We start from the raw sequence: 27,129 nt of genomic DNA on the forward strand, positions 1-27,129 counted from the left end.
CAGAGGTGTGATTTTGAAACAACAGCTTTCCCTTGCTCCAGCTGCTTCTCTTTCCCCCCACCCCAAGAACATGCTCCCCCCACACTCACTGCGGGTTTTTCACGTGAGCAGATTTCGATTTTACTTTGCCCCCCTGTGATTCCAGCGGCTTTGTAGCTCCTCATCTCCCAGCAAACGAGAGATCCGTAACAGGCCAGGCACCTGATCATCGGGACTGTGCTTAACAGAGGCGCAGAAAGCTGCCCATGGAAGAACAACAAACAGCATTATCTTAGAGAACGCCTGAGCGTGACAAGATAAACCTGAAAACAAATTTACAAATTACTGCCATAGGCAGGCAAAATGTATGTTAAGGGTTTGGGGGTTTTTATAGGAAAATGTTCAATTCTGTTTACAGGCTTTTTCTTCTAGCATCAAGTAGCCACAGTGTGAGAAACTGATAATTTGAGTTTTTGTCATCTGGACTGAGCAGCTGAGGGAGGAGAAAAGACTGAGTGCAAACCTTTTACAGACCCTCTTCAGGCAGCAAGGCCAAGGTGTCTCTCTGCCATGACAGTCTAGTTTTTCCTTCACAGAAGCCAGAGGAGAGAGATACCAGTATTTTATTTTTAATCTGAAGCAACAGAACAAAAATAAATGTAGGGAATAGCACAACATGCTGATTTTCAGAGCCAGGATCTTCTGAAATGTAACAAGTGAGATGATACAGCCGTGGTGTTTCTTGATAAAAAGAGTATGTGCATAGAAACAGAGATAGTGCTACAGCAGTGCAGTGATAGGAACAGACTGTGTGGGAAGAGAACCCCTACTGCCTGAGAAACTCTGTCTTGGTTAAAATTCAAATTTTCCTGGCTGTTATAGGTTAAAGCTGGATCTTTAACAATGTTTAAATGAACAAGTGTTCACGATGTAAACTCGTGGATGTATGTTTCTGAGAAACATGGGAAGCCCTCTCTGGAACAGTAACTACCAAGAGGAAAGGTTGTAAGGAAGGGCTATAGGAAATAGTCTTGTTGCTGCATTGAACCATGCAACAAAATAGTCAAATACAAAACTTGCTTTCTTTCCTGAACAGCATTTACAGTTTATACCCTCTGCTACATTGCAGTAACACATCTGCCTCAGGACAAGCCCAGGCACTGAGCATCCCCAAACTGGCTGAGCCTTCAGTAGCAACAACACTGTATCCCTGGCGATGGTAAAACTTTGACCCTCCTGACAGATCAGAAACCATTACTCTGCTCGTCCTCAGAAATGCTTGTATTTTCACAGTGTGCAAGAGCAGCAATATCCTTACCAGGCATGTGAGAAGACGGAGGTAAGAGAAAGAGTTCTCTGTGAGCTCTCAATCTGTTGACTCCTGCAGGAATGGAGACTGGGGCTGTGGCCACACAGGTGGGAATCAAAATATCCATGCTGGAAGTGCCAGTGGTTCCACTGCCTCTGGAGACGGGAATGTGTCTGCCCTGGATGCATCTGCTGAGCTGTCAAGTTGGTCATGAGAGGGCAAGACTCTAAAAGAGAAATAAAAATTAAAATATGAGCCAGTTTTGAGACATTTCAGTGACAGTGGACACACCAAACCAAGCAGTGGCTGGTGCCAGGCTGTGAGGTGGCCTCAGGAGTCCTGGGGCAGAAGTGGAGGGAATATCTAGTCCGTGGTGCCCTGTACACAACCAGCATCCCCTTCACTGGAGCTGCTCAGCTTGGAGAGGAGAAGGCTGCAGAGAGACCTCAGAGCACCCTCCAGTACCTAAAGAGAGCTGGAGAGAGACTCTGTACCAGGGTATGCAGTGGCAGAATACGGGGGAATGGCTTCAAACTGAGATAGCAGGTGAAGATGGGATATTGGTCAGGAATTGTTCCCTGGGAGGGTGGGCAGGCCCTGGCACAGGGTGCCCAGAGAAGCTGTGGCTGCCCCTGGATCCCTGGCAGTGCCCAAGGCCAGGCTGGACACCAAGGCCTGGAGCAGCCTGGGATAGTGGAAGGTGTCCCTGACACGGCAGGGAAGGGGCTGGATGGGCTTTAAGGTCCCTTCCAACTCAACACAAACCACTCCACGATTCCCCCAGCACTGGCACCCCACCCTCTCATCCCCAACACCCCCTTACTCTCATCCTTTTTCCCTTACCACTGCAACTTCTGTAACTCAGACACTTCTATCCCCTCATCCCGGGCACCCTCTTCCCCTCAGTCCCTCAGCCCCGGCCCCACATCCTCACACGCCCGGGCCCTCCTTTCCCGCCAGCCTCGTCCCACTCTTTCCTTCATCCCAGGGACGCCTTAATCCCCCACCCCGGGCTCCCCTTCCCCTCACCCCGGGCCCTCCTTTCCTTTCACACCGAGCTCTCCTTTCCCCTCACACCCAGCTCTCCTTTCCCCTCATTCAAGGCTCTCTTTCCCCTCACCCTGAGCTCTCCTTTCCCCTCACCCAAGGCTCCCTTTCCCCTCAGTTCGGGCTCCCTTTCCCCTCACACCGGGCTCCTTCTCCCCTCACCCCGGGCTCTCCTTTCCCCTCACCCCGGGCTCCCTTTCCCCTCAGCCCGTCCCGCCTCCGCAGGGGGGCGGTGGAGGTGATTCCTCCCCAGGCGGTGCCGGGCGGGCCGGTCCCGCCCATGGCCGGGGCTGGGGCTGGGGCTGAGGTTGGGGCTGGTGGCGGGGCCGGTGGCGGGGCCGGTGGCGGGGCCGGTGGCGGTGGTAGCGGGGCAGGGCTCCCATGGCCGTGTGCATGTGCCAGGCCGTGCTGCCGGCGCAGGCCGGGCCCCGCGGGGAGCTGGGCGCGGGGCCGCTGCTGCGATGGATGGACGCCGCCGCCTGCCTGGCAGGTACCGCCGCCCGGGGCGGGGGAGGCCTGAGGGAAGGTTTCGCCCCGGGGAAGGGAGAGAGGGCTTTGCAGAGGGTCACGGGGGGGAAAGGGCCGCCACAGTGGTCATCCCGTCCCGCCTCACAGGGCACGGGACAGGGATCGCGGACGGGCATTGCCGGGACGGGCCCGCTCCGCATCCTCTCCGGGCAGTCTGCTCCTGTGCTCGCTGAAGTTCTTCTTCATCAGAGAATCACAGAATATCCTGAGCTGGAAGGGACCCACAGGGATCACCCCGTCCATCCTGTGTCCCTGCACAGACACCCCAACAATCCCCGCTGCGCATCCCTGGGAGCCGTGTCCAAACCCTCCTGGAGCTCGGGCAGCCTGGGCAGTGCCCCCCGACCCTCTGGGGGAGGAAACTTTCCTGTCCATGGTCGGGTGGAACCGCCTGGGCATCATTTTCTCCCCTTGCATTGCTGGGCACCGCCAAGGAGAGCCCGATCCACCCTCTTTGGATATTTATAGACATGGATGAGGTCCCCTCTCGCCCGTCTCTTCCCGAGGCTGAGCAGACCCAAATTCCTCAGCCTTCCCTCATGAAGAGGATGCTCCAGTCCTCCTGGACCCGCTCCAGGAGCTCCACATCTCTCTCGGGGAGCCCGGGAGATTTGGGGTCCGGCTCGGAACAGACACCAGGAGGGTGAGGCGTCAGATGGTGCGGGAGGGGAATGTGAGGAGTAGGAGAATTTAAAAAAGGAGCAGCAGAAGGGGAGAAAAGAGGTGGGAAAAGATAAGTAAGAGAAGGAAGAAGAGTACTAATTTAAGATTATTGGCACACGTGTGACAAGAAGAAGGAAAGGTGCCACTTGCCTTGGCAAAGGATTGGACTAAATGGTCTCCGGAGGTCCCTTCCAGCCCTGACTATTCTGGGATTCTGTGGCTCTGTGAAACAGCCACAAATCCAGCCAGCGTGCAGAACGCTCCGTGTCTGGCTGTATCTCGGCTCCGAAAGGCTCTAAACCCCCCCCCAGCCGAGGCGCAGAAGTGACTTGTGATCTGTGAGCGCTGCGAGAGGGGCTGCAGGGGCAGCGCGGCCAGAGCCCGAAGCGCGCTGTGCTCCCGGGACATGCATTATGTACATGCATTATCAGCCCCTGCCGAGCCTGGCGGCGTTCCGGGGCTCCTGCCGGGCTGCCGGGTTGCGGGGATGCGGGGCTGGCTGTCCCTGTCCCCGAGCGGGCTCACACCGACACCCAGCACCGCCTCGCCTGGGGCAGCCTCCCCAAACGCGCTCGCCTCTCCTGCCGGGTTTATGAAGGATAACAATTCAGCCCTTCAGTGTTTTAACCCTCTAGCCGTACTTTTTGTGTTTTCCCCTCGCATTTTTAAAGGCAACTCTTCAGATATGGATATAAAACCTCCGGTTTCTCTGAGCTTCTCTTGTGATGCTCAGTGAAAATACGGGGCTTGGTTGGGACTGAAAACTCTTGTCTGTTGTGCAGTGCTGTTTTCCAGGCTTCCTGCTGGTCCCCTCTCTTGCCTCTGTCACTCAGGACTTTGGAGCAGAGGTTCTCTGGTTTATACAGCTCCCAGTTCACTGGAGGTTTACCTTTTGACTGGAAGTTCTAGGTGCTCTGGTCAAATAAATAATATATCATATGAGCTTGCTATAAAACCTTAACTCCGGGTGATTAAATATTAACAGTAAATAAGATGTTCACCTTGTCCGGATTTGCTTTCATAACTAATACAAAAAGTGTGCATTCTTTTTCACAGACAAATGCATCCCAGGGAGATGAATAACTGTTCAAATTTACTTTAAAATATTTCACAGCAGGTGAATTCTGGTTTTGAATTTTCTAAATCCTGTTTTTATTTTTATTTCATTCCTGCATTTTTGCTGCAGCACTAAGGACATGTACTTAGCTGCTTTCCACTGTTGTGACTGCACTAATAAACGAAGGTTTTTACCTACTAATCCAGGTTTTTCTCCTGTATCTCAGAATCCTCAGCTGACATAAAAGTTCCCCACTGGATTGCCCTAGCTGATGCTCATGACATACTGTTTTGAGGCAGAATGGTGAGCTTTCTGTGAGCTTGGTAACACTTTGTGACTCCTCCTGTCTTTCAAAATGCTTGTTATGGCTCTCTCACCAGAATGTTCATTTTTAGAAAAAAGACCTTAGGTTGAGGTTTTCAAACTGAGTAAGATAGTTGATAGCAACATCTAGTCTCGTCTCCTGACGTTACCCATAAACACAAACACCCCTTGCAACAAAATCACGATAAAAAAAGTTGACTTTACTCTTATTTAGGTTCTCTTTTTCCCCAAGGGGCGCGCTGCGGAGTTGGCATTATGTTGTTGACAGGAGGAAGCGGGACCTGCTGTGTGGGATCCCTGTGTGTGTCAGGCACCAACCCACAGGTGAATAGCTGCCTGCAGGTGCAGAGTGGTAACTGTGTGCCCCTGTGTCTCTTTTGAAGCTGAGAAGCACGCTGGGGTGTCCTGCGTGACGGCGTCCATGGATGACATTCAGTTTGAAGAGGCTGCCAGGTATGGACCAGCTGACAGCAGTTGGATGTTCTCATTCTGGAGGTTCTTATTTGGCAGAGATAAACCAAGGCGTTATAAAATGGGAGATGGCAGACCTGTGAACTCACCACAGTCACAGGGCTAAGCCTCAAAATTGCTCTTTTCTGCCTGTGATAGTGTGACCCACCCTGAGAGCAGATCCGTTTCACAGGGCAGAAATAAACTGTTGTTAACTTTACTTGGCAATTGAGATGCCTGATGCCAGTGGTCTCTGGCTGCAGTGAATTGCTTATCTCTGCTAAATAAGGAATACATACATATAAAATTTACTCTTATTAGTGTTTTTATTACTGGAAGTTCTCTTTTGGTTCATTTCTTAAGATCTTTTTCTTTCAGCTCTTTTAGAAAAAAAGAAGAAATGTTTTACATTCACTGAGCACTGAATTGACTGAGTCTACAAGATAACACAGGACTGAACTTGTTTTAACCATTTTTTCTTGTTATTCAGTGGATTAAAAGACACTGTGAGGGGAAATAGGACCTTTATTCCTAAACCATATCTTTACAGAAACCTAAAGCCAGTACTTTGTGGGTTTTGTGTGGTTTTACATGGTGCAGTCTGGGAATTAATGAGTGGTTAGATGGGATAGAGCTGGTTGCATAGAGCAGTGCACATGCAGTTGTTGTGGTTGTGAACAAAGCAGCACTGGCTGCCAGAGGTGCAGCTGATGTTGGTTTAAAACTGTTCATGGCATAAGTGTAAAATAATAATAATGCACTGAGACTTGAGACTGTTAGAGCAGCGTCCATTACAGTAAGAACCAGAGCCAGTGGCAAAGAAGAGAACGTGATCATACCAAATCTGTGACTCCAAAGAGAATTTCTTGGTCTGTTTCACAATATTGAGGTGTTTGTCATGCCTGGAATGGCTCTGTGTTTTTAATTTTGTCCTTAGGAAAAAAATCCTGTCTGTGAAAACTAATCAAAGTCGGGGTAATATTTCCCTTTCAGGTGTAATAGTTCAGACTTAGTAGCTTCAGAGCACTTTTCTGTCTTGCTTCTTGAAAGCAGAACAGAGCTTCTGGAATTTTTGGAATATGGTGAAAATAATTTTTCTTCCAAATTTGTTTCCAAATGTTTCTAGTTCTTTTGTCACTTGTAATACCAAAGTTCCATTTGTAACAAGAATTTCAGGTACAAATCTTGTAACTGTGAAATAAATTATTTAAGAAATTATTCTTCTCTATCAGGTCATTCCTAACATCCTTCTTGTAGCTCACTGTGAAATTTCCTAAATTTTGCCAGATCTAGTTCATTATACAAACATCTTGCATAAATAAAAGGGTTCTTGCTGCTCTCTCTGGTAAATTAATAAGATGTTTCTTAAGTAAGTGACTTAATGTAAGATTTATTTACCTAAACCGGTTACTAAATCTTCTGCAAGGATTAAGTCTCCTGTGCTTACTTCAGCTGAGATGTAAACAGAAATTATCACAAATATATATAGCTCAAAACATAGTTCTATACCACGATAACCTCTTTCTTTTCTTGTAATACACAGCAGTTCAGTGGTACTGATTTTCAATTACATCTGATTTTAAATTACATTTATTTAAATTTTATGAATTTTCCATGTGTCAATCATAGTCAGTTCATTCTGGTCAGTCTCTGACAGTGTCAGGTGGAAGTGTGGTGTGACTTCCGCCCCTGAATATCTGTGGTTCTGGACACTCTCTTGTCTGGAGGGAAGCCAGTGTGTCCCTTGGCTGTGCAGTTGGGAACCACTGCCTTAACAGTTCTGTTTTTTCTGTGCAATGAATAGTGCAAAAACGGCTTCTGAGCATCTTCTGCAGAAGCTAATGAAGGCTCTGCACCTGCAGATGGTCTTAGTTCTTTCCACTGACCATTTCCTCTGCCCTATCCACCCAAAGGATTCTGTCTGTGTTCTTGGATGTGAACAAGAAAGAGAAAATTGCTGTGTAGTTTGTAATTCTGTCAGGTCCTGTGAAGGAGCAGATTTCCTGTTTCCTATTTCCTATTCTAGTTCTGCAGTGGAATAAGCAATTTAAGTAAACCTTTACCTTTAAACATCAAAACTTCATTCATTTAAATTAGGAAGCAACTATTATTATTAATACTATTTTAATAAACTGGGGTAATAACTATGCGGAATCCTTTGCTGTGAATGTTTTGTCAGTACCCAAGTGCTCTGAGTTATATTTTACTTCAATCTTGGCTGTATTTCACTCCTGCCCCAGGACTGCTCTCTAGCATTTGTAACTCAGTTTGAATTCCCTGGAGGCAGTGGCCTGACACCCATCTGTTTTGGCTGTGGCTCTGGCTTACCCTGCACACTGTGTCCTTTTACTTCCTGCTCAATGGGAAAACTTGAGGGCAAACTGCTTTCCTTCCAGCCTCACAGCACTCTTTAGGCTTGGGATATGAGGGCTTTGGAAACAAGGTTTGCTCCTGTTATCAACATGGAGCTTTAGGAATTCCAGAAGAAAAGAAAATATTTCATCATTTAAATTTGTCTGGATGGCATAATAAAGAGAATTTAAAAGATAATAAATAATAAAATAAACAATATAATAAGAGTAAATAATACCATAAAAATAAAGCACAATATAATAAAGATAATACATAATATAATGAAATCACATTAGATAATAAAGTAAAAATTCTGTTTAGATATTTTATGTATGTAAATGGGGAAGAATGGTTTTCAGAGGGATGGTGTTAGCACAGAAGAGACAAGCTGTCCTGCTCTTGGCCAAGACTTGGAACATGAACTCTTACCTGGTCCTTTAAAGATGTCCAAGAGCACTTTATGTCCTGGGATTATCTCCTCATATGCAGGTAGCTGTGTGCCAGAGGTGCATGAAGAGTATATCTGGTGCTTCTGCAGGATGTACTCAGTGATTTGGTGCAGGATGTGCTTTTGAGCAAAAGCCAAAATTTCTGGGTGTACCTGGAGCACACCTGCCATCGTACAGACACAGCAGAGACAGGGAATGTTGCCATTAAGGTCATGCAGATCTCTGAGTGGCTGTAGTTTTACTGACCAAATCTGACTGGTGAACAACAGTGTTAAACTGAAAACAGTGAAAAATTCACTTTTTTTCAGTGAATTTTCAGTGCAGTGTGGAAGACACAGACTGATTAAAGAGATGCTCTTCACTACTTCTGGGAGTACACAGAGAGGCAGATTCAAGCCTTTATAAAGCTGCATGTTTGCATGCTCTGAGGTCTTACTCTTCTTAACAGGGTTGGACAAATTATTTCCATCAGAACAAAGGTGAACAGAGCATTCAAAACCAGCATGGAGGTAAGAGATCATCACTCTTTTTCCTAAAGATATTGAAGGAATAGAGCAGAGGTGGGAGCAGTAGAGGAACACAGCATGGGTCCAGGTTTATTTGTTCCAGATGTTTGCAGATATCTGAACAATAACACTAATAATGGCACTGCTTTCAGAGCGTTACAATTGTGTGTTTCCTGTAAAATAATCCATGTTAAAGTAGCAACTGGGCCCCAAAGAATTAAAGCCTTTGGCAGGTGTGGTGGGCAGGATGGGATAGGTGGTGTTGGTCCAGGCCAGATCCACTGAATAGGTGGAATTCAAAGAATTTTGAAACTTCTGATACAAATGGATGTATCTCAGAATATGATCTTCATCTCATATTAAGTATGTAATGCCTTGCCCAATCTCTTCAAATCAGAACTGAACTTTGGGGGTGCTTTTTGTGCATTGTGCCTGTGTCCAGTTCCAATTATTATTATTGGGAGTGATGCCAATTATTTGGATTATTATTATTGGGATTATTACAAAAGTTTGTAAAAATTAGAAAAAATCAGAATTTTGAAGTATGTCAGGCCTATGCCACAGGATCAAATCCAGTGTTTCACATTCAAGTGTTTCATTGTGCTCTCTAAGCACACTGTTTTTGCATGTACAGATTTCAGAAACTGATTTAGATGGGAACTCCAAATGCCACAGAAGTAAATGCAAGGAAATATCCATAAAACTCCATCTAAGTGTCTCCTGTTTTTGTAATTTTACCCTACCAGAGATGCTAAACAAACATAAAAGTTGTATAAAAAACCTTTCAGAGCTGAGTTAATATTGTGATGACCAGAGATGTACCAGTGATTAGAGTAGGTTTTTACCTTTTTCCTTTTAGGTGTAAGGGACTGATAAAAACTGCACTGTTTTGTCCCAAATTAATTTGACAATGATGTAAATACCTTTTTTGTCTCCTTCCTCCATCACCTTCTTCCTTGTAGGTTGGCATCAAGGTGACAGTACAGGATGTTTTAACTAATGCTGAAAAGATTGTGAGTGTGGCATATGCAACATACGTGGCCAAAACAGTTGATGCTGGAAAGGTATTTTTCCTGTTTTATCCTAAGCTTGGAGTGATTGAGTTTCTGTGGAATAACCCAAATTTTCTGGTTGTGAAAAACAGAAGAGACATTGTTTACTCTGATCAGTGGAAAAAGGAAAAAAGCATGAAGTCCAGACTTTTTAAGATAGATTTTTGGGGTTTTTTTCCCAATTCACTGCTCTGAAATGGTTAGTTGGTGGTTGTTGTTGTTGTTTCCATTTGCTTTTGCACATTTGTTCATTTTAGAAGTGAGGTCTTTGTGAGGGTTACAGTATTGACAGAGGCAAACAGTGGAAGGAAGATCCTTGTGAGTCTCTCTCCTTTTCAGAAGTTGATTGCAGGGTGGGATTTTTTATCCTTCACTTCCCCTCTCGGGGAGGTTGTTCAGACATCACTGTTGAGACAGAAGACATTATTTTTAAGCTCACTTCCAATCTAAATTGGTTCTTTGCCTTTTATGTTGATTAGTTTTCACGCCAGGGATGTTTCTTCTCCCCAGTGTTCGGCTCTCTGGGGGTATTTGGAAATCAGTCACAGTACCATTGGCCTTCACATCACTGTGCCAGACAGGCACAGTCCTTTTAGAGTTTTCTTGTGAGGAAGGCCAAACACTTCTCAGACTCTCTTAATTTTTATGTGAAATTCTACCTTCTTGGATGTGATTAGCATCATGGATCTGACTTTCCTGTCTCACTGAACATGTTACAACAGCACATCTGGCTGTTAAATGTCCACTGGAGACTGGCAGAGTCATCCCATGAGCAATTAATGCATCCAGTCACTATTGCTTTGTCTTCTGTGAGCATGTGGCACAGCTTGGAGAAGAATGAGACTGGAGCAGTTTTACTAAAACTAAAGCCCAGCTCTAGTCTCTGAAAGGCTAAATTACTACCCTGAAATATTTTAATAGTATCAAGTAGGAATTGTCCATTTTTAGTTTGATATCATACTCATAACATCAACCTGTTTACCTTTTGCCCAGATTTTTGGGGAGATTAATTCAGGATTAAATTGGTGATGATTAACTAAGATTAGGCTTAAGACAAGAATGACCCAGAGGGAGTTTGAGAGTTCAGTTCAAATTCCATCACAAACTAAAGTCTCAGAGACATGGAATAATATTTTTTTCAAATCCACTTTTCTGAACAACTGTTTCTAAAGTTGTACAGAGAGAATCTTAATGTACCTTCCATCTTAATTTTTTAATTGGGCCATCTGGGAAAATCTAGGAAGCTCTTAAAAAGGCCTGGAAAGGAGGCAATGAATCTGCAGGAGGGTTAGAGGGGAAAAAAGAGAGTCAGAAGCTGAGAAACATTAGTGGCAGCACTGCAAGACACAAAACATTGAATTTGTCTGTTGTGCACTGCTTTATGCATTATTTTAGTGTTTCTGAGGCTAGGCCTTATAGACAAATCTCACAAGTGATTGTTCAGTGACAGCTGTGCTGTCATTATCCAAATGTAGTATTTTTCTTAAGCCAGTACAGGTTTGGATGCAGCTTTTCATTAAACTGACATACACAGGAATTTGCACTGACACCACTGATCAGTGCAACTGAATTATTTTTCTGGTTCAAAAATTCTATCCTCAAACTTTCATATTAAGTTCATCTTTTCCTGTATTTTTTTTTTCCTTAAATGAGAACTGTCTTAAACACTGTGTGCTCTCATGGGTGTTCGTATTTAAAAGCTAAAAGCACTTTGTCATTGAGTTTCAATGAATGATTCTGAAAGAATAATGCAGAATCTCTTGAACTTTATGCTCTGTGCTTGTTTTATTATTAAACTTGTCATCTCGGACAGCTGATAGGAAAAAGTTGTAGAAAATGCTGATACCATTTTATGTTCAAAGTGTGCTTTGAACATAATGAATGTTATGATTGTGGAATTCAGAACTGTTTTGTTTGGTTTTTTTTCCTTTCCATTTGCACAGGTTGAGTTAAAACCTGTAGAGCTTCTGTCTGCAGAAGACCACCTGGAGCACACCCTGGCTATTGAGAGGAGAAGAATCCGTCTGGGCTATGTCCAGGTCTTTCAGAAGCTAATGCAGGAGAGCAACAAGGAAGGTGATTTCTGTACTCAGCATAGAAGGTGGAACAAACACTTATGGGCAGCTGGAAGGAAGAAAAAAAACAGACAAAATATCTCCTTGGGGTTGTGGTGTCAGGTAGAAAATCTGTGTCAGGTTTGTGGTCAGAGGTGCCAGAGGTGTGTTAGGCAGTTATTCTAATAGAGAGGGACTTCTCTGTCTCTCAGAAATTCCAGACTTACAAATGCAGGGTTGGGGGCCAAGCATACATTAAATAGATGTGAAATGCAGATCATCACATAGGTTCTGTGTATGAGGTTTCACAGTCACACAGAACTCTGCAATACAGCAATAAACTTCTGTGACATTACTTGACATAGAGAAAAGCATGAAATTCACTCAGGCTTATGGCCATGTCTTTGCCAGAAAGCAAAGTAAGAACCGTTTATGCCCCAAGATGATTCCTAGCAAGGAGAAGTTTCATTACATGGAGGTCAAAACAGGTAAAAAAGTTAGAAAAACTGAGCGAAGAAAGAGGTTCTTCTTTATTTATGGTAGTAATTTTTTGTTCTTAAAGGAAGTTGTGCTCAAAAGTTGTTGTGTTCTCCTACAAAAGAAATTGCTCAGAGCAGTTAAGAAAATATGCTGGTATTTGGAAAATCTGAGCTGTAGCTCCATGTATAAATAACAGGCATTATGTGGTTTTACTGAGGAGAGATTAAACCTGTTATAAACAAAGAATCTAGCCTTAACAATTTAGTAAGACTTCATAGAACTGAAGAGTCTTGTTTGGTACAAGAAAACAAGCTATTTGTCTTCATGGTAAGTGTCTCACAGGGTACAGTTTAATAACCTGAGTGATAAATCAGAGGTCAATGGGTTTTGTCTCCTTTCCTGGAAACTTCTTTGAAGGATATTATTGTAGCACCAATTCACCTCTTTAAGGAGACAGAACAAGCAGAGTGGGAGAAGAGAGGAGGGAACATTGTGTGTAAAGGCTGCTAGGTAGCAACATACGTACAAATCATACCCTGAAAGTGAGGTTTATTTGACGAGTGGATCTTAGGGAACACCTTGAGTAGGTCCAAAGTACAAGTTAGTCATATGTTTCCACACACTTACATAATCGCAAAGTTAGTTAATCATGGCATAAGTCAAAAGTACCATTCAGGTCAAAGCAGCTCCTAGCACAGATAGGCACTTTTTAAATTACTTGATGTAATCTCCCGCCTAAATCTTTTCCTGCAAAACACCACTGAAAAGAATTGAGATTGGAGTGAGGATGCATGGCTAAACACTTGAAAGTTACATCAGAAATACTCAGGTAATACAAGGTCACCATTGCTTCAGATCCTCATTTCTCTCATCTGTTCGGTGTTGTCTCAGGCAATCAGAGGATCGGTAACAAGATGAAATAATCGTGTCCTGCTCTAACTTCAATTAAACACATCTGTACAGGTGCCCATCACACACAGTGGAGAGTCTTTGACACACATTTGAGTTGGTGCTGAACTGCTCTGACAGCCCCTGTCATGGCAGTGCTGGCAGCCCTGAACGCCCCACCACACACTGGGGCTTTGGCTGCTGCTCCCCCAGCTGGGACAGGAACTGCTCCTGACACAGGGACACAGGACCTGCTTCTATCCCCAGGACAGTAACTACTGACACAGGGACACAGGAACTGCCCCTGACTCAGGGACACAGGACCTGCTTCTGTCCCCAGGACAGTAACTACTGACACAGGGACACAGGACCTCCTCCTGACACAGGGATGTGGGCACACACTGAGGACTTGCAGCAGCAGCTCCTGGGAGAACAGAGCAAATGTTCAGCCTCTTGTTGCTTCCCTTGCAAATCACAAGGCTCTTCTGTGCCTTTCTGTTTTCCTTCTTTTCACCAAGCCTGAAGCAAACTGTGTGCCTCAGTGTGTGTGTTTTCTTCTGAAAGCGTTCATTGATACATTGCTGCTGTGTTTCAGATACCTGTGAAGAGAAAGATGCAGTTTCAACTGAACATACTCACGTACAGAGCACTGAGCTTGTCCTGCCTCCTCATGCAAACCATCATGGAAACACTTTTGGTGGTCAGATCATGGCTTGGATGCAGACAGTGGCAAGCATTTCAGCAAGGTACCTACAGCATTGTCTCTGCATGTGGTTCTAAATGGATCTGCTTTTAATGTTAAAGGTTTCACAGGGACTCATTTTATGAAGAATACAGACCCAGGCCTTTGTGACTTCTGTTCCTCCTCACATTACAGGAGGTCTTTGAACTATTTATGTGGTACATCTCCCACAGCATGCCATGCCACTGAGACTCAGACATTATTCTGTTACACATACAGACCCTAAGGCAAAAGAGGCTGTGTTACCTTCCTGGGAATCTTTGCAGAAAGCCAACACTGGATACAGGAACAGAAACCTGTCCTCGTGCTTGGTGCAGTGTTTTAAAGACAAAGTTGGTTGTTTAGTCAGGACAAACCCAATACTGACTCTGTATCAAGTGACATCCAAAATGAACAGCCTTCCAGGACTTAGTGTGCAGATCCTCATGATGCCAGAAGAAAAATAACTCAGAGAAAAAGGATCCACATAAACAGGTTCCATTTTGTTGGTGTGTACAGAGAATGGATGCTTAACCCTCAGGAAGCCACTTGACCTTTCAGTCCCTCTGAGTTGCACATCCTATGGCTTGCAACAATTTTAGCAGTTTAAAGAGCTGGGGCATCTTCAGGTAAAAAGAACTAAGTATGTTTTGTGATTCTGCTTGTCACTGTGACCCAGAGACATAGTCATTTAATTCCTCTTCCCTGGAGTCAAACCATTGTTTGTCTCCCTTCCTGTTCCTGGACACTGTACAAAGCTTCTTTGTAAGCAGCACTCAAGTTTCAGTCTGAATTCTCCTTGCATACCGAGTGACCTAATTCACTGCAGGGACGTTAGATATGTTTTCCCTTTTTATCTTTAATAATTAAATGACTTCTCCATTCGTTATTCATACAGTTTTGATTTGTAGCCAGTGGTTGTACTGATAACAACAGATTTTCTGTAGTGGTTGGATAAACAACTTGTTTTAGTAACATCAGAGCGCACTGACCTTACCCCCACATGCAGTTCCAGTGGCTTGAAGGGACTGTTGCAGATTTTTGCCATAATATAACTCAGAATATTTACCTGTTTTCATCTGATAGATTTTACCTAGTGGGAGTCACATTTAGATTTAAAAAAGGAAGGGAAACATCAGCAAACGGAGTATTGAACGAATTTTCTTTGGACTAATTAGTGCCAAACATGATTACTCATGTTGAAAATTTCAGGAATAATAGCTGGTGTCAGAGGTTGGTTGAAAACAGAGATGTTGTAGTTTTTGCTTGAGAAGTAACTACTCTCACGATGAACCTTTTGTGAGGCCACTCAAACCCCACCTTTGAAGGTGCCAGGTAAGAGTTTCTATGGCTACAGACTGTGTTTGAGGAAGGGAAGAGGAGGGATAGCAGTGGAAAAATAAATTTCTAAGGGCATTTTAAAGGTTACTCACTCTCCTTCTGGCTTCTCGCCTCCCCACCACCTTTTTTTGGCTGGCTAACACATGAAATCTTGCAGACAGCAATAAAATCATTTGAATATTAGTAATATTAGCTTGAACTTGATGTATACTTTCTTATTCCTTACATTTGCAATAAAAGCACTCAGGGTGTACTTTTCCAGGAAAAAAATGAATATTTAAGCCTGATTTCTGGTTTGTTCCTCTCCTCATCATTACTGTGTTTGCATCTTTAGAGTGAACATTGTAAATAAAATCAACGCTTAGCATTTTAAATCAGAAGAGCAAATTATTTTAATTTAATTACAAAGTAATTAAAATGTATTAGACTATTGCAGAGATGTACCAGTCAGTTAATTAGCTGCAGATAATTGTGTGCATTTAACAATACCGGTACATTAGTTTTCAAAGTGCAGTTGAGTTAAAAGCTAGAAGTGCTACAAAACTGTATTTTCAAATTTAGAAAACTTCACTGTGGAACAATCTATCCTAGATATGTACATGGGCTTCTTACTGAGTGCTGTGTTGCTTCAGAGGCTAAAAATAAATGGCATGTGTTTTATATTGTCCCCTCTTCCTGTGGTGCCCAGACATCCCAGTAGAAAGTGAGAGTCTTTGACTACATGCAGAACTGATGAAAAAACCTGATTTTTGCCTGGTCCAGAGAGCTTGGAAATGAGATTGTATTTACACAGGCTGCATCTGGTAGCCATCTGAGGGTTTTTTATTCTCATTTTATATCACACCAGCAGAAAGCATCTAAAAACAAGCAAAAATTACAAATATTAAGACTAGATAAACTGACATGGCATTTCTTGGACACTGTCCGTGGTGCTTGGCCTTTCTGCTCAGGTTCCCTTTAATTGTTTAAAGGCTTTAAGGTCTGGCATTTTTACACTGCTCAGGAGCCTGCTCCCCATGCAGTCCCACAGAAATTAATGAAACTGTGAGGTAAGGGGTTACTCTGTAGGTAAGAGATTCATGGTCTGGCTTTAGGAGAGGGCAGTCTCAAGCAGTGAGAATTAATTGGTGTTTGTAAAATGTGTTGGAAATGAAGCAGCATGACATAAGTGGTATTAAGATGGTTGAAGCTCGAGTTGACATGGTCTTTGAGCTGAACATGCTGACATGGAGTAGATCAGTGTAATTTCATGACCTTTCAGGTCCTGCAGACCCTGTTTCTGTATTCGGTCACCCTGGCTGTGCTTTTGGCACAGCTCCATGTTTTGATATCTCTCTCTGGCTTTCTGTTTCAGCCGCCTCTGTCGTTCACACCCCATCCTGAAGTCAGTTAACATGTTCAAATTCTGGGGGCCATCCTTTGTGGGTGACCGCCTGGTCTTCAATGCCATTGTCAACAACACTTTTCACAACAGGTAAAGCTCCTCATCTCTTGTTTGCCTTGGCATCTCCAGCCTACGCTGAGTGTTTCAGGTTTCATCAGTAGGATTTCCATTAGTGAATTAATTGTTTTTTCAAGTGGGACTTTGAGGGATGTATATGTATCTGTAACTGCCTATATGTGCCCTTTTTTTTTTGTTTGTTTCACTTTTATCAGTGGAAGTTTTAAAAAAATTATTCTCTGACTTCTAGTTTAAAAATCATTTGTCACCAAATCCCACTCCTGCAAATCCACACAATAAATACTCCTCTGAAATTCAGGGAATCTCAAGGGCTGAGTTCCTCCTAGAGATCTGGTTCTTCAGAAGATGCCAGCTTCTTCCAGGAAGAAGATCCCAGGATCTTCCCATCTTGGCATCTGTAGACAGATCTGTGTTCTATCTATTGCTTATTTTTGTTAATGCTATTTAGCTACTCCCATCTTTTATTTTATTTCAGAAGTGTCTATCCAGATTGAGTAATTGATTTGCTATGCTACAGAAGGTATTTGAGTCAGGCTTCCTGCACACCTGGAGGTACTGCAGTTCTTTCCAGCATGTCTCAGGACTGCTTCTGCATCACTTGTGGCAGTTCAGTAATTTATTTAAACTTCCCTTTCAGTGTGGAGGTTGGTGTCCGTGTTGAGGCTTACAACTGTGAGGAGTGGATCAAAGACCAGCCACGGCACATTAACAGTGCATTCCTCACTTTTAATGCTGTGAATGACAAAGGGGAGCTGCTCACCTTCCCCAAGGTCAAGCCCACGACACAGGTGAGCTCTCAGGAGCCTTCCTGGGGAAGCTAGGACTAAGCAGGGCACTGCAGTGCATCTTCTTGCAGGAGAGAAAAGCTCCAAACAAAATGTTTGCCCTCGAGTGGGAAGTTTGTTATTGTTAGCTCTAGTCTTCCAAAACTGAGAGGCTTGGTGGAGGGTCCTCATGACTGGAGATTCTGTGGTTGATGGGCAGAGAAGAAGAATCTGATGTGTTTGGAGATATTTCCACTTGTCTACATCTTGTGCAAGATCCACTGACTCTAGATGAAATTTATAAGTATTCAGTGAACAGTTATTTTTATAAACCCTTAACAAACATGAGAAATAGAGTGAATAAAGAAGTCCATGGAAATCAAATGCCATGATGTGGGTGGGCTTTTCAGTTACTTCGACATGGAGATCTCAGTTCATGTTTCACTGAAAGTGGTTCATGAAGCTCTTGATGCAGTTTGAATGCTATTGTTGAATTATTTGCTGTGGTAACACCCATCACTAAACTTCCTGCTCCAGTTACAAGAATTTTAGTGTGCCAGTGTAAGGCAGAAATAAAATTATTTTTTTAACATCAGGGACCTTATTTTTTATAGGATGGGAACTGGACAAATGATTCAAGGTGCCTTATATACTCACTGGGACAGTAAGTTTCACTACTGCCCATTGCAGGTTGTCCCAAGAGAAGAAACTGACTTTGAAAAATAAAATTTTCCTTTGTGCTTTGAACACCAGATGATGATAAATTGGGTTAATAGTTTATTTGGTGGGTGGCACATTGAGAAAGAGTGGAATGTGTGTGGTGCACTGCCCAGCTGCCACTGCTTTAGGACCAAAAAGCACTAGGAGGATGTTACAATGATACAACTCTTCTATCACATTGGTTTCTTTGAAATTTCAGAGAATATTGCTGAGGCAAAAAGTAAACTACCAGTTTACTCCAGTTAGCCTGTGAAAAGGCTATTGCACGTAGTATTTGCTTGTATTTGCTTGTATTTGCTCTATTTGCTTGTATTACTCCTCTGCCATTTGCCCATCTATAATAAATAATTTTTAGTTCTTTTTTCAGACTTTGTTCTAAAATAATGAGATGTGTTTCTCTCTGGTTCACTTTTCATGCAGGATGGTGTGAGGAGGTACCACGGAGCCATTGCCCGGAGGAGGATTCGACTCACCAGGTACAGCTGGGTCACTGGCAGACCTTGATTTTGAAAACTTAATTTTATAATCCTCTAAATAAGGTAATTGAACTCTCCTTAACATATATATGACTGTTACATGGCTTACATTTACAAACAATTTTGTTTCAGTGGCACTGAAATTATTAGGGGCTACTTGTCTCAAAATTACTTTGCTCTGGAAGTTATTTTGTCTCACTGTCTTTCTCATAAAGAAAAACAGTTATTGCAAACAAAAAAAATTGATAAAGTACCTGTACTTACAAGAAACTTAAGCCTATTGAAAGTGATTTTTCCTATCGTACACAGATGTGTGAAGAACCAATTTATGCTACTATATCTCTTTTTAATTATGTTTTAGAAAATGCATACTATCTGCTAAAGGAGACAAGCCCTCTGATGCCTGGGAGACAAGCAACCAGGTAATCTGCAGGTGCATAAAAAGCTGTATTTGTGCACCTTTTGGGGTGTGTGAAACAGCTGTGGCAGTACAGGTGGACCCTCTGAAGCGTTGTGGTAGTCATGAGAAATGGATGGATGTGTAACACAGTGAAATTTCTCTTCTAAAAGGATAGTCAATGATTCACTACTGATACAAGAGTGAGTTCAATACAAAGGATAAAAAATGTCTTTAAAACAGATGCATATGAGTGGTCCCTTAAGGTCTCCCGCAGATTTGTTCCTCAGTGTCCCCACCTATTATAAAAATTGAATTTTCCTGTAGAGGAAGCAGTTTCGGGTTTTGGGTTTTTTTGTCTTTATCCAGCCATGGAATGTCTGAAAAGGCAGCGAGGAAACCATTTAGTAAGTGCTAAAAGTGGAGGCAGAGATAGCAACAGAGAGATGAGTATTGGAATAGCATAAACTTTGTTTCTGTGGAAAGAGAGGTTCATTCCCAGATACCTTGCACCAAGCGTCCCTGGTTTGGACATGCTGGGCCATTGACTGTGCCCATGTCCTGCACTGAATGGTGTTGAATCTGATTTTAGGTGAATTTACAGATAAGCTAAATGTTGTTTCAGTGTCCAGTATATATGGCTAAAGCAGTTTCTTTTTTTTTTTTTTTCCCTGCAGAACAACAAATGTAAATATGCACATAATGATAAAAATTACTTGCTTAAAATTTATTTCCTATGAAATCACACCTGTCAGTAAAGACTCTAAGGCTGTGTTCCCTTTGTAGAGTGGTTAAATGAGAACTCTATCCACTGTAGCCAAGCATAAAGAATGGATATATTTGCATTTTCTTTGCTGTAAGCCTGCTGTGTAAAGCAATTGCCAAGATGGACCCAGCTTGGTAGCAAAGAAGAGGTTAATTTTCGAGTAGATTCTAATTGCTTAAGAGGAAGACGGACAAAACCATTAATTCAGTGGTCTGAGAGGTTATCTGTATTGTCTCCCTGGTGGTCAAAGTTGTTCTTCACAGCTTTATAACTGGAGAAGCTGAAAATGATGTTTTGTTGTCCTTTAATTAAGATTGTTTTGCCAACAGCCATGTGAGTGCATCAGGAAGCCACTGGAAGTGCTTTAATTCAGAAACTACTGAAGTGTGTTTTCACTTACGAGGAAAATAAGCATTTGCTTGCACTTGAAGCATAATGATAGAAAAAAACAACACCTAATTTCTGCAATGTTCAGTGAAATGCACCTTTACCCCTCCATTTTCAGATGTGTGTCTTGTGTTTCAGGCATATTTGAGTTACAGCAACATAGCTGCACTGACACATCTGGCAAGTAAACCAGGCTGGGACATAACCAAGACTCTGGATAATGTAAGTGCAGAAAAGAAACTACAGAAATCTGAAAGCAAAGCACCTCCCTGTTCATGAATTGGTGTTATAAACCCAAAATCAGTGAGGAAACTTGTGTAATCCCATTCTAGCAGAGGAAAACACTACTAGGAACAGCAGAAGAAAGTCAAGGAAAAAGCTGATGTTAACCCTGTTGCAGTACATGTTTTCCAGACAATGGAGGGACATCAGGCATCTGCCAAGGCTGGGTTTCTGGAATGTGGATAGTGACTGGCAGTTTACTTCAAGATCACTTCAATCCAGAGGTGTTTTGGGACAAAAAAAGACTTTTAGTCTGGCCTCCTGTGCATTACAGGCTATGAAACATTGCTTAGTGACTCTTGCATGTAGACAGTAAGATACTTGGGTAAAAGCAGATAGAACTTGTAAAGAATTCCAGTGATGGTAAAACTGCCAGTGTCAGGTGTAGGTTGTTCCAGTGGTTAAAGACTTTCAGTAAACATTCCAAATAAACAGCAGACAACACTTGTGCTGGGAAAAGCAAGCTTGAACCAGCTTGTGGAGAAAGGCAGAGAGAACAAATGGGGTTGCTCATCCTGGAGAAGAGAAGGCTTTGGGAAGACCTTGAAGCACCTCCCAGTACCTAAAAGAAGCTTACAAGAAGTCTGGAGAGGGACAGCACAAGGGGGAATGACCTTAAAGTGCAGAGGATTTGTTCCCTTTTCCCTGCAAATGGAATGACCCCAAGCTGACTGACAGTTTTTGAAGGTAAAAACTGGTACTGTGATGTCTCTGAGGAGAGGACTGGTCAAGCCCACAAGACTTGTAAGCCTGTAGGGATAATCCAGCTTGCCAGTGTTCACTTAGCAGAGAGGTGTTTTGACAGCTGCACCTCCTGCTTTGTTTTGTGATTTCTCAGGTCTAGAAGACTCCTAGAACAACATGATTTCTGTTCTGTGCCTTAGAGAAATATTGATGCAGAGCTCTTGTAGATGGTTTTTAAATCTGCTAAGCATTTAATTTTACACCAAACTTTACTTCAGCAAGGTGCCTGCTGGATTATGTTTGGGTTTATTTCCTCTTCCAAGATAGGAAAATCTAGAGAAATATAAAATTTGTGTTGCTGCAGCATAACCAAAAGAGGGTTCATTTTTGATGCAGCAAAAAAATACTCCAAACCAACAAAACCGCAACAGTGATGATGAACTTTATGAGTTTTGTATCACTTGGAAATGAAAATCTGTTAAATTTCTCAGGATTTGAGAAGCAATAAAGCACGTGCATTTGGGAATAAAATCCTTTAATTCTAAAATTCCGTTGTACCCATCTTCTTCCATTATATGGGGTTTATGGGAGGTGCCAAACCCTTCTTTTATGTGTGCATTGTTATGGAGAGGTTATTCCTTTTGAATTCTCTGTGTCAAGATTTAGACTTATAAATAGAAATAGATCCAAGAAAATAAAGGGAATACAGTACAGATGTGGGACAAGAGATGCAAAACTATGATTTTAGGTAGTTACTCAGAGTATCATTATTTCTGGGTGCTCTGCTTCACAGAAGAGAGAAAAAGAAGGATATTTTGGAAAGGGAAGTGTTGGGTTGCTATAGAGGCAGAGGGGCTAGGCCAAGGTATGGCTCATTTCCCATGTGGCATTTCCCAGAAACTCCTGAGAAAATCTGCTCAAGTCCCAAATGTCTAACATTTATGCATCTAAATATTCACAGTAATCATTATTTGTTTTTAATACATGGTGTTTTTTTTTCCCCAGGTGAGAATCTGGACCCATGAGGAGGGGGCTGTGCTGTCATTCAAGGTGGAGATGCAGGTGAAGGTCCCGTCCCACGTCGCCTTCTCCCTCTTGTCCGACTTCAGCCTCCGCCAGCACTGGGACAGACACTTCCTGTGAGACCCTGCCCCTCCCTGGGCTCTGAACCCCCTGACTGTTGGGAAAGATGGGACAGGAAGGGCTTATGGATATGATTGTTTAGTAAGAAATATTGGAGATGTAAAACTTGTGAGTAAAATAGAAATGAAGGCCAGCTTTGAGATGTGATCATGGCAGGCAGGAAGACAGTGATTAGCTGGAGTCAGGCTGAAGGACAGAAAACAAAAGGACCCAAGGATGTAGCCCCTCTCCACCCTGCCAAGGCATCAGGGAAAAGGTAGATAAGAAAGTAGTCTTTAGAGTTTAGAATATAGGATGATATGGTAATATAGTAGTTCTCATAGGCTGCATGCAAAGTTTGAAGGTTTTGTATCGTGCGCTGGTTGGTCACTGTAAATTAGAATATTCAACACAAAAGGAGATATAATGGATTGTAACAAGGTCCTCTCTCTCTTACTCTTACTCTGACCTCTCTCTTGCTCTTATTGCTCCCAGCACTCTTGCTCTTCCACCTCTCTTCTTCTACCTTACTCTTGCTTTTTACCCCTCTTCTACCTCTCCCTTACTTCTCTCTCTCTCTCTTACCGCTCTGACCCCTGCACTCTTCTTACCTCTCTCTTACCCCTCTTAGCTTTTTTACCTCACTCACCTCCATACCCTCTCTCTCTCTCCCTCTCTCTTTGCGGCTTTGCTTCAGCTGAGGCTGGTGGCTGAAGGCAGGCCCTCTTTACCCACGACCCTTGCAATAAAACCACATGCTTCTAGAATATCTCAGGTCTGCAGAGTTCCTTCTCCCTGCCATCCACGGATGCCCCTACACCTGACCACTTCTCTCTCCTCACACAGACACTTCTGAAGTGCTGGCACTTCACTGCCCCATTAGGAAAAAAGTGCTGTAAGAATTTGACATCAAACGTTCATTAGTCAGAACACGGGTTTTGGTGTTTTACTGTAGAAGCAAAATTTGGTTTGTGCTTTGTCTGGTTCCAAAATACAGAATGCCCTGTCAAAAGAGAGGGATAGGACAGAGCTCATCTTTTTCTTAAATGAGCACAGTTCCAATCCTAGACATGTGTATGTTAAAAGTGAGAAAAACCCAAAACAAGTAAAAAAAGTTAAAAGTAAGAACTGAGGTGGATATATTGTGCACGCTAACTTTAAAAATTAAGGAAAAGCTGAATTCCTTCATGTTTGTGCTGTTGGGGACACTGACGTGCAGTTTCACTGTACAGTCAAACTGAGAAACCACGAAATGGGGTCCTTCAAAATGCAGATTTTCAGAAAAATTACATGTTTGAAAGTCTGTATGATTGGAAGTGGGTTTTGGAATGGCTCTAAAAGGTGTTTGAGGTGGTTTTTTTTTTTTACCTTTTATGGTGTAGAACAGTGATTTGAGAGAGTTGAATTGAAATTATACTAATTTGATTTGGTGAAGCATTTTCAGTTAGTTATTCCATCCTGGAAGATTTTTACCAGAGGGTGGAAGTGGAACTTTAGGGATAATTGAAAATCTGCAAACTCAACTGAATTTACAGCTTGCAACAAACAAAACCTAAAGAAATACTGCTGATGAGGTGTTGCAGAAAGCCTAAATTTTTCACTCTCTGTGCCTTGCTGCTGTAAGGTGACAATCAAAGGTTCAGTGTCAGGATGGAGCCCGTTTGCACTGAGTTTGTTGGAGGAGATGCTGTTGCACACACATGTGTGTGTTAAATGTATTCACAGAACATGCAAGCTCCTGCAGGCTGTGAGTGAAGAGGAGAAGATCTACCACGTTACATCTGCCCCCCTGACAGGCCACCAACCCAGAGACTTTGTGGTTCTGGTGTCCCAAAGGCAGCCCTGCAGGCCACAGTGAGTATTTTAACTGATTTTAACTCAGCACTTTGGGGCCAGAGTCTGGAGTCCTGTGACCTTTATCTGTCACCCTTTGCCGGGTGACAGAAGATGGCATTTTACTTTTTAAGGAGTGAGATTCCTTTGTTGATGCCCAAGTTTGTACAACCAGATTTGCTTTGCGATGTGAAGGTGCAGTGAAATAAATCCAGAGAATCAGAAATGTTTAGCATAGTCCAGTATTGATTCTTTGATAGTGACTCTTTGGGAGTGGTCTACCAGGAGGGCAAATAGGCCAGACTTTCAAATAGGCAAATTGGGAAAAAAATTCATGTCCCAGAGAGCCTGTCAGTGGGCTGAAGCACCGAGCAGCGAGTTTATTTTTCGTTTATTTGAAGTGACTTTGTACTCCCATTCATGTAAATACAGAGTTTTTACTTAGTCAAGGAAGTGCTTGAAACCTTACACATTTATTGTATCTATAAATTCTGCCAACTCCCTTGCTCAGTTTAAATACCCGGCTTTTTACAGCTTTATTATTTTTTATTAGATTTCCTTTTGTTCTTACAATAGTGAATATGTGAATATTCAATATGCCCAATAGTGAAACATGGGCAAATGGAACCTTTTGTTGTATCTTACCCTTCTTTATTCTGTTTCTTTTCTCACATTCAGTAATTCTTCAAGTTAACACTAAAAGGCAGTATTCTTTACAGTGCTTGCTTTCCCCCTCCATGAGGGGATTGAATAAGTTTGGATATCTTTATTGTGGCCACACTGTGAGGCCTCTGGGTAAGGGGTGCTCTCTGATGCTGTAAATGTGGGCTGAGAAGAGCGGGGTAAATTAAAAAGAAAAGGTGGGGAATTGTTTTTTGTCTGCCACAGAGGTCACCTGGGCTGGAGTCTGTGCTGAAGCCTCACTGAGACTCAGCAGGGCCCAGCTTTGAACCAGGATGCTTGAACTCACTCAAGCTCCTCTGCTCTCCTATGACAATGACATGTTGTAGTCACTTCTGTGAGTGTTTTTAACAAGAGGAAGGGTGTGATGGTTGTCGCTGCCCTGCAGGGAGCCCTACACGGTGGCTGTGAGGTCGGTCACCCTCAGGACGGTGCCCCCGAGCCCGGAGTTCTGCAGGAGTGAAATCCTCTGTGCTGGGTTCCAGATCCACAGCAACAGCAGTAGCTCCTGCACCGTGAGTAGCCCTGCAGGGCCCAGCTGTGCCCCCTGCCCTGTCCCCCCTGTCCTGGGGCTGTCACCTCACCTGAGCTGGCAGTCTGCAAAGGGAACAGCAAAACACCTCCAAAAAAATTCAGTGTGGTGTGTGGAGTCTGTCTTACCCAACTTTGGCCAATCTGACTGCTAGAAATGAGCTCTAAACCCAGCACTGGAGGCTGCCCTACCCCTCCAGAGTCATTCACTGAGTCCTAAAATACACCTCTAGAGGATGTGCATTGCACTGGTCTTTGGTGGTGTGTCTCTCTTTTCACTGACTACAAAGGCCAAGGAATTAGTTCAAATTAAATTCCTCGCTTGAACTTTCATATGCCACGAATCACACAATCTGATTCCCATCTCTGGACCCATGCCAATCTTCTTTGCCATGGGAAGGCCAAAACTTTTCCACTTAAGAAAACACATTTCTGAAAACTTTCAGCAGCTCTTGGTGGCTGCAGTTCCTTTTTTGAGGCAACAGCTTTGTTCACAAAGCACATATATTTACATGTTATACAGAGTGTTTCTTGCTGCACTGCTCTGTATGTTTACCTGCAGATGCTGGAGGATCTGAGAGCAGTGAGGACACCCAGATCACTGGAGTGCTGTAAAAAAGGCATGCTTTTTGCAAATTATTGCCTTCGGTTTCAGAAGCACTGTGTGCTTCTATTCACATCCATAAAAACTCTGGTACTCATCCAGGCTCTGCAAAAAAATGGCTAACTTGCAATCCATAGGCTTTTTTGTTTCATTTACTTTTGTTCAAACAGGTGTGTTACTTCAATCAAGTGACATCAGGAGTTATGCCTTACTTAGCTGCAAATCTTACTGGCTCATCAAAATCCATTGAAGACACTGCTTTGGAATGTATCAAGTTCTTAGAGCTGAAAGACAGCAAGTGCTGAAGTTAAAAACAGATTTATGAAGGGACATCTGAAGATTATCAAGCAGTTCTGGTTTAAATTCCTGCAAGGGTGTTGATCATTCTTCTGTAGGTTACTTGCTCCAGATCATGTAGTCAGTATTGGGCTTCAGCCTGAAAATACCTGGTACAAGCATTTTCTATCAAACCAAGCTTAGGCCTTAGGCTCTAAATTCAATCTTTAATTTAAAAAAGATTAAGGAACAGATTCTGCTTTTGACTGCATTAATGAATTTTATATAAATGGAGGCAGAACTTGGCTCAGTAGAGCTGTAGTTCATAACACTATTTCACTATTTTAACGTTACATTGAACAGAGTGGCATCCAGGCAGTTTTAAAATACCCTCCTTTGTAACCAGCAGAAACCAATACTACCAAGTAACTTTACCAGTGCTCTGACCTGGCCATGCAGCTCCTTGCACATCCATTATTTATAAACTGGTTACAGTCCATGTAAATTAGTGTTTGCTAATGTCTGTACTTTAGTACTTGTCCATTTATCTGTGACTCCCAATAAACTATTGTTTCTGAGGTTACGGACTCATCACAATATTTGGGGGTGCAGAAGGCCGCCCTGCAGTGGTGGGGGGTTCTGCAGGAGAGCTGTGAGCTCCATCCTCTGTGCCAGCTGTGCCAGGCTGGAGCAAACACAGAACAGCAACTCCTGGATCCACTCCTCACCAACAAACCCAGGGATGGCTCCAGGGGCTGTGGTGTGTCTGCTTTGTTTGCTGCTCCTGCCTGAGCTCAGAGGGGCCCGGTCAGAGCAACCGTGTGCTCATCAGCATTTGGACCCTGGAGGACCTGGGGTGGGGGGACAAAGCACGGGAGCTGCAGCACTGCCACTCGATGTCACTGCAGTGTCACCACCGCCAGGGTGAGAGCTCTGGGGGCTGG

At 43.2% G+C, this 27,129-nt stretch overlaps 1 protein-coding gene across 1 annotated transcript; it reads left to right on the forward strand.

The window, feature by feature from the left end:
* The first annotated feature begins 2,694 nt into the window (after positions 1–2,694).
* ACOT12 (acyl-CoA thioesterase 12) lies at positions 2,695–26,763 on the forward strand. The gene is made up of 15 exons (XM_083884026.1): positions 2,695–2,825; positions 5,291–5,360; positions 8,607–8,667; positions 9,627–9,728; positions 11,660–11,792; positions 13,734–13,884; positions 16,555–16,674; positions 17,300–17,450; positions 18,567–18,622; positions 18,984–19,044; positions 20,311–20,394; positions 22,144–22,277; positions 23,986–24,114; positions 25,163–25,289; positions 26,080–26,763. The coding sequence occupies exons 1-15, from the start codon at positions 2,717–2,719 to the stop codon at positions 26,212–26,214; spliced, it is 1,623 nt and encodes a 540-aa protein (XP_083740152.1). The 5' UTR covers positions 2,695–2,716; the 3' UTR covers positions 26,215–26,763.
* Positions 26,764–27,129: the final 366 nt, after the last annotated feature.

This window comes from Zosterops lateralis, assembly GCF_965231275.1.
Source record: "Zosterops lateralis genome assembly, chromosome: Z".
Classification (NCBI taxonomy): Eukaryota; Metazoa; Chordata; class Aves; order Passeriformes; family Zosteropidae; genus Zosterops; species Zosterops lateralis.